Here is an 8,166-nt window from a genome sequence, read left to right as displayed (position 1 = left end):
AGCCTTCCGGAGGGGATGAAGGATGCTCGGTGGATGTGGGGATGCGAAGTACGTATTCTTGGCCAAGCCCCAAGTCAGACCGAATCATCGATAGGTCGTGTTGATCTATGTCAGAAAGGAAACACGAATACCAAAAGGTAGCCTTACCATCAGCCATTATCGAGATGAGGAAGGTTGGAGAAGAGGATAGTCGAGAAGAAGAAGAGCACCAGACGGGAAGAGCCTAGAAGGGGAAGAGTGAAGACGCCGGAGAAGTCGAAGCAACAGAAAGAGGAAGGCAGTCAAAATGTGCAAGGTAATGACTGCGGACTGCCTTTAGGGTTTATAAAGGGAGTTCTCCTAGGGAATATCGAAAAGAGATGTCGAGTATTTTTTTTGGTGAAGCGCCTAAAGCCGTTCGATCGCCGAGGGGCATGTTCTTATGGGAAAGCGTGTACCAAAAGGAGTGGTGTGGGTGACATCATCATGCATAAGCAATAAAGGCATGGGACAGGTGTCGATCCCCTAGGAGCCGTATTAATGATGGACGTGATAAGGAAATCATGATATGAAGCGGGAGTACGGAAACACTTACTACGCGATTTTCTCGGGAACCGTCGAAGAAAAGTAGCGGGAAAGAAATTCCAATGCAGCGAGGCCAAGGCTGAGTAAAATTTTAATATGGTTATCTTCACAACACCACTAATGGTATGTTTTTTAATGACAGACGAAGTCAAAGCTCTTCAAGCAATTCCCGGTCGGGAGATTGACCCCAGGTCGGCAGCCTATATCCTGGTCGGAAAATCGACCCCCAGGTCGGCAGCCTATATCATGGTTAGGAGATCGACCCCCAGGTCAGCAACATCTATCTTGGCCAGAAGGTCACTCTCCAGGATTGCGACATATATCTTGGTTGGGATGTACCTTCCCGGTCAGCTGTCCCAGACTCTCGCCCCAGTGCGAGTTATAAGTGAGCATGACTCTCACGCCCAACGACCTTCCAGGTCGGTTCTCTCAGACTCTCTCCCCAGTGCGAGTTATAAGTGAGCATGACTCTCACGCCCAACGACCTTCCAGGTCGGATGTCCCAGACTCTCGCCCCAGTGCGAGTTATAAGTGAGCATGGCTCTCACGCCCAACGACCTTCCAGGTCGGATGTCCCAGACTCTCGCCTCAGTGCGAGTTATAAGTGAGCACGACTCTCACGCCCAACGACCTTCTAGGTCGGATGTCCCAGACTCTCGCCTCAGTGCGAGTTATAAGTGAGCATGGCTCTCACGCCCAACGACCTTCCCGGTCGGATGTCCCAGACTCTCGCCCCAGTGCGAGTTATAAGTGAGCATGACTCTCACGCCCAACGACCTTCCAGGTCGGATGTCCCAGACTCTCGCCCCAATGCGAGTTATAAGTGAGCATGACTCTCACGCCTAACGACCTTCCAGGTCGAATGTCCCAGACTCTCGCCCCAGTGCGAGTTATAAGTGAGCATGACTCTCACGCCCAACGACCTTCCCGGTCGGCTGTCCCAGACTCTCGCCTCAGTGCGAGTTATAAGTGAGCATGACTCTCACTCCCAACGACCTTCCCGGTCGGCTGTCCCAAACTCTCGCCCCAGTACGAGTTATAAGTGAGCATGACTCTCACGACCAACGACCTTCTCGGTCGGGTAATGATTTTCTCGAGCAGTATGTCTTATATTCGCCGACACACCAAGCCGCAAGCTAAGTTATCGGGTCTAGCTGGTCAATAAGCAGTATTCAAGGGTTCTGATTACATAGGAAATCTCGCAGGCCTATCTTCGACTGGCTCATTGACTTTGGTCAAGAGTTCATGTGATATGAGGTAACATTGGGTAAGCAATCTACTTTTTTATTACTATTATTTTTGGTAGAAATATTAGACAGACACAGGTGTTCCACAAAAACATGATGATATCCAAAGCAAAGTGTGAAGCTACAACAGGAGGGGAATACAAAAACAACTGTTGTTCTATTAAAATCAGAGATACAACTCTTAAGGGTTTACATAGCTTCCAGAGCCAGAGGCTTGATCCTTTCTAGTCAGATGAGCTCGGACCTTAATTAGATCATCTGTAATCAGGTCGATGGTACGTTTCAACTGCCCAATGGTCTCATCTTTGATACGTCCTTCCTCTTTCAAGAGAGCCACCTCATCTTCATGCTTCCTCTTCAAGTAAACAATATATTGCCCCTGACTCTGAAAGTCAGATTGAGCTTTATGCTTAAGAGCGATCTCGGCTCGGGTCCTAGATTTGGCGGCCAGCCAGAGGCTCTCCATCTCATGAGTAAGGGAAGCCTGAAGATCTTTGCTCACGGTCATCTCCTGAAGGATGCCTTCCTTTTGAGCCAGCAGCTCCGTCAGAGTGACAATTTGCTGGAGTGAGGCTTCTTCTTTTTGAGCCGATAGCTCTAGCAGATGGGAAGTCTGTCTAAGCAGAGAAGAAAGTTCGTTAGGTTCTGTGGTAGGCTCCATTTGTACAGAATACTGCATTAACAAGAAGATAGTTGGAAGCAGCGGATGTTCGGATCTTTTATAAGAAAGGAGAAGGTGAAGAGGTTTTCTTGAAGCTTGAGGCGACGCTTAGAAAACAGTGTAGCATTTATGGGAAGAAAGTGCGCTCAGGAGTTAAGGAGTCAGCATGAGCATAGGAGATAGTACCTCTCCTAGGAGGACAGGATATTCCCCAAAAGGTAGAGGGGAGACAGGGCAGCAAAGGGTGCGAGAGCCAGGTCAGCCAACACAAGGACGAGGGTCTAGTTAGTCGGACTAGAGCCTCCTTTGACTAGACTTGAGGGGGAGGCTTGTGATACGGTGCATGTTTTGTGGGGTCAATAGGATGATGTGGTTATGAGTTAAGGCCGCAAGAGGGTCAGAAGTCAAGCTGACCTGGAGGATAGGAAGGTCAGAAGTCAAGCCTCCGTGGCTGGTCAGCAGTCAAGCTAACGGGGAGGTCAGGAAGGTCAGAAGTCAAGCCTCCGTGGCCGGTCAGCAGTCAGGCTGACATAGACAGCAGGGAGGTCAAAAGTCCAGCTTACGTGGCCAAAGTCAAAGTCTCGACGGGCAGGGTGGTCAAAGGAGAGAATTATATGACCCAGCCCTGATAGTGAGTAATAAATGGGCTCGTGGGCCAGGTATGGCTAAAGATGGAAACTACCAACAGGTCTGGTACAGACCTAGCGTGCAGGTCGGGACATCCAAGCCAAGGATCACAGGTCTGCTTACAGACCCAGCGTGTAGGTCGGGACATCCAAGCCAAAGTCACAGGTCTGCTTACAGACCTGACATGCAGGTCGGGACATCCAAGCCAAAGATCACAGGTCTGTTTATAGACCCAGCGTGCAGGTCGGGACACCCAAGCCAAGGATCACAGGTTTGCTTACAGACCCGACGTGCCGGTCGGGACATCCAAGCCAAGGAGCAGAAAGCTAGATACAGACCTAGGGTGCAGATCGAGATGTGCAGACCAGAGATAGCAGATGACAAAGGCAGATCTGGATATAAGCTTAACACAGGTCGGGGCATACAAGTCAAGGGTAATGATATATAAAAGTAGGGCGAGCCCAGATCTCGGAACGCAGGCTCATTGGTCAGATACTACAGGATAAATCAGCCAAGGAATCGTAACTGCTTGTCAGAGAGAATAATCAAGAAGTCAGGGAATATGCCAATAGTTGAGGCTCAATACACCTTTGGTTTTGCCGCCAGCCTATCAAGAAAAGCCACGTGTCAATCGTCGCCAGACAAAGCCTGACAGCCGACATTCCCTGACACTCGTCAGACCGAGAAACTTCCGTTGCAGTATAAAAAGGGATGTCTTATCCCTTATGCAGGTACGCTCACTTATCATTTCTCACTAGTCTATACTTTTCGTTCTTTCTCTGTGATTTCTGGGGAAAAAGTACCTGACTTGAGCATCGGAGGGCATGACCCGGGACTTTTTCCCTTGTTTCTGGTCTCTAACGACTGGTGGATCCGTCTGAGTGTGCGCAGGGCAACAGTGTCGTCGTCCTGATCATTTCTAGCCGTCAACCGCTCGTGTGAACCTTTCCAGAGGGGGTACCAGGTAGATTTGACACTTCAACGACTCTCCGTCAACTTTCTGCACAACAAGGCCCACCTTCATCCGACTCAACTTCCAGGCGGGATCAATAGTGAATTTAAGATAATTCCGATTGAAGATTGAAATACTAAAATTAAATATTTTAATAATTTATTAGGGAACATTTAACTTTTAAAAATATTTTTAAAAAACAGCAGCGCACCTCTTTTTTTAAGGTACATTCCTTAATTAAAAATAATAATATAAAATAATAATAAAAGATAGGCGGTTGCTATCCACTATAATTTTGCAACTGGTTGCGATAGCTCGACTATAATTTTATATATAGATGTTGTGATAGACTCGATTATGATAGTAAAAGATGAATATATTCATCTTCAACGTCTCAATCAATCTGTCCTAAGAATGATAGACTCGATTATAATTTTACAGTCAGAGATTGTAGTCAATCATTTTGGTGACCAATTGCGGCCATTAGCCATAAATTTGTACAAACTATTTATTTTATTTCTAATGAGAAGAGTGTTTTAAGAAAAGAAATGTCTTATGAATTAGGATGATAAATAAGTGAAATCGAGTTAAATTTATGGTGTTTAAATTTATTCAATAGAATATTCAAGGGATTAAATTGACTCACAAATTACAAATCCATCCATTTTTTTCTCTTCATTTGTCCTTTCTCTTGCACACTCATGTTTTTTTTGTCACATTATAAGTGTTATTAAATTATATATAATAGATATTATTAAATTATATTGTAAATACTAAAGAAAATCAGTTTTCATTTTTTATCCATGGCTCTTTTAAAAATTATTAAAATAATATCCCAACTATAATTTTTTATTTAAAATATTCTTATATATCACATCTTAAAATTATTTTATTTAAAATTGCTTATTTTAACCAAAGCGAATGACTTCTCTTATTTTTTTTTCTTTTTATATTTTTTGTGCTTAAGTTTTGCCTTATTAATCTGGGAGGTAAATGTTTTTTCAAATTCTCCTGATAATTTATAAATACTTAGAGATCAATATTTAGAATATTAATTTAGATTGGGATTTTTAAGTACTTTACCATGGGAGTAACGCCTATTAGTTAATTATTTAAAGAGGGGGAGGGAAAAGAAGAAATTGAGAAGTCTTGAAGATTAAACTTAATTGGAAAAAGAAGAAATTGAGAAGTGTTGAATATTAATTTAGATTGGGATTTTTAAAAAAAAAAAAAAAAAAAAAACATTTGGGAGTAACGTCTCTTAGCTAATTATTTAATGAGGGGAAAGAAAAAGTAGAAACTGAACTTAATAGAAAAAAGAAGAAATTGGGAAGTGTTGAATTAAGATTAAACGTAATTTGTCTATAAGGATAGAATTAGTGTTCCTAATAAGATAATGATAAAATATAGTGAGATGGTAATTTATAAAATTAATAGTTATCCAATAAATTTAAGAGCATGAATTTATGTTATCCAATAGTTATCCACATTACCATTAAGAAAAATGATATGCTCAAAAAAAAAAAAAATCTTAATAAAATGTTCAAGAATAGATACATAAAATGATGAGGTCCATAAAAAATACAATGATGGACCATAAATATTCTTAAGATGGACCATAAATATTCTTAATTTTTTTTTGAGATTTTTTCTTTAAATATACTCTTGCATTAACATGTGTACTTATTAATAGTAATATGCTATTTTTTTATATTTTTTTAATCAGCGGATATTATCGTGTTTAAAAAATTAAACGCGTTAATACGACAGTAATAGAAAGTATTCACGTTGGCGTTAATGGCCATATAACTCTATAAATATTTTAAATTATTCAATGAACAATGCAAATTGAGTTGACGTTTCTTCACGACACGAAGTTGAGTTGACGTTTCTTCCCGACACTCCTACTTATCCCATGAGTGACTCGGGAGGGTTATCGACAACGTCCGTTGTTCCTTCGGCCGCCCAATTCCATGCACATGCAACCTCCACCTTCTTCACGACACTCCTGGTAATCTCCTTCACGTTGTTGCTGCTCTTCTACCTCCGCCGCCGCCAGAAGGTCAACAAGGAAACCAGCAGCCTCCGCCTCCCGCCCAGGCCGCCGGGCCTCCCCATCATCGGCAATCTCCACCAGATCGGCGACCTCCCCCACCGCTCCCTTCACCAACTCTCACTTGCCTACGGCCCCCTCCTCCGCCTCCAGCTCGGGAGCGTCACCACCCTCGTTGTCTCCTCCTCCGCCATCGCCCGGGACGTCCTCAAGACCAACGACCTCTCACTCTGCTCCCGCCCCGACATCGCGACCTGGCGCCATTACTCCTACGGCAGCCTCGAAGTCGCTCTCTCCCCCTACTCCCCCCGCTGGGTCAGTGCGCGCCGGCTCTTGGTCACCCACTTCCTCTCCCCGCGCCCGGTCCGAGGCCTCTCCGCCACGAGGGAGGAGGAGGTACGGACCCTGATGAACACCGTGGCCGCTGCCGCCGCGTCCGGCCACACGGTCGACCTCAGCAAGAGTCTGATGAGTTTGGTGAGCTGCATTGTATGCCGGGCCGTGTTTGGGAAGAGGTTCGCGCCGGCGGGGGAATCCTCGATGAGCGAGATCGGGGGCGTGTTATGTCTGACGGCGGAGATCTTGGGGGGGTTCCTCGCTGGGGACTACTTCCCGTGGGCGCGCCGCTGGCTCAACGCCGTCACGGGAGTGCATGGAAGGCTTGAGAGGAGCTTCAAGGAGTGGGACGACTTGTTCGAAAGGGAAATTAAAGAGCGGGAACGCGCCGGCACCGGCAGTAGTGACGACGGCACCTATGCCAGTGTTCTGATGCGCTTAGTCAGAGAGGAACAGAGTAACAAGGAAGGCGGCCTCACGAGGGACGCCGTGAAAGCTTTTCTCTGGGTAAAAACCACGAACCGTCCAAATATTGGCGAATTACGGAATCCTATATAAAACTTTGATTTAGAGATTCGTGTTGATCTAAAAGGATTAATTTCCTCTCAATTAATCAATCCCCATCTTTATCAGGACTTGATGTTCGGCGGAACGGACACAACGGTTACGACATTGCAATGGGCCATGGCGGAGCTAGTGAGGACTCCTCGAGTGCTCGCTAGAGCCCAGGAGGAAGTCCGCCGAGTGGCAGCCGGAAAAAGCTACGTCGACGAGGAGGACCTCCCGAGGCTCAGCTACCTGCATGCCGTCGTCAAGGAGATCCTCCGACTCCACCCGGCCGCCCCCCTGATGCTGCCCCACGAGTGCCAGCAGAGTTGCAAGGTCGCTGGCTACGACGTTCCCGCCGGCACTAGAATCTACATCAACGCGTGGAGCATCGGGCGAGATGCGAACCTATGGGATAAACCCGACGAGTTCCGGCCGGAGCGGTTTGAGGGCAGCTCCGTCGACTACCAGGGGCAGTGCTTCGAGCTGGTGCCGTTCGGCAGCGGCCGGAGGATCTGTCCCGGGATCTTGATGGCAGAGTGGGTTATCTGGCTTACACTGGCCAATCTCTTACACGGCTTCGACTGGGCATTGCCTGCGGGAGTGAGAAGGGAGGATCTGGACATGAGCGAGGTGTTTGGGCTCGTCGTTAGCAAGAAGGAGCCGCTCGTGCTGATGGCAACTCCGGCGAAGTTACTTTAATTGCATTATGGCGGAGGGGAATGCTGATGGCAACTCCGGCGAAGTTAAATTGTATTATGGCACAGGGGAAGGAGCCGCCTCTGGTTTAAATAAAAATAAACTTTATTAAACTTAATATTAATATACTTTTTTTACAGGAGCCCTAAATCTTAGTTAAATAACTTAAAAAAATAAGAAAATATCACAAAAGGAATAGAAAAATAAAAATTAAAAATAACTAATATTAAAAAAATCTAAACTAACTTGACGAAAATAAAATTAATCCTTTTCAAAAGAGATAAGATCTCAATTAAGTTTTAAAAAGAAAAGTAATTTTAAAAATTTAAAATAAATAAAAGAAAATTCAAAAACCAGATCTAGAACTTTGATGACTTAGTTAGTCGATTCCGTCTCTTATAGACTTTGAATCGAATGTAACTATGTCAGAAGGTTACAAACTAATTATTTTCCTTATAAGTAGCCTCGATCGTCCTTCTTC

The 8,166-nt window shown here is 45.0% G+C and overlaps 1 protein-coding gene across 1 annotated transcript; it reads left to right on the top strand.

Annotated features, from left to right (window-relative positions):
* The first annotated feature begins 5,966 nt into the window (after positions 1-5,966).
* Positions 5,967-7,688, top strand: LOC121978702 (cytochrome P450 71A1-like). Its single transcript, XM_042531005.1, has 2 exons — positions 5,967-6,947; positions 7,074-7,688. The coding sequence occupies exons 1-2, from the start codon at positions 5,967-5,969 to the stop codon at positions 7,686-7,688; spliced, it is 1,596 nt and encodes a 531-aa protein (XP_042386939.1).
* Positions 7,689-8,166: the final 478 nt, after the last annotated feature.

The sequence above is a fragment of the Zingiber officinale genome, chromosome 4B (assembly GCF_018446385.1).
Source record: "Zingiber officinale cultivar Zhangliang chromosome 4B, Zo_v1.1, whole genome shotgun sequence".
NCBI classification, from domain to species: domain Eukaryota; kingdom Viridiplantae; phylum Streptophyta; class Magnoliopsida; order Zingiberales; family Zingiberaceae; genus Zingiber; species Zingiber officinale.
This window is presented reverse-complemented; position numbering and strand designations above follow the sequence as displayed.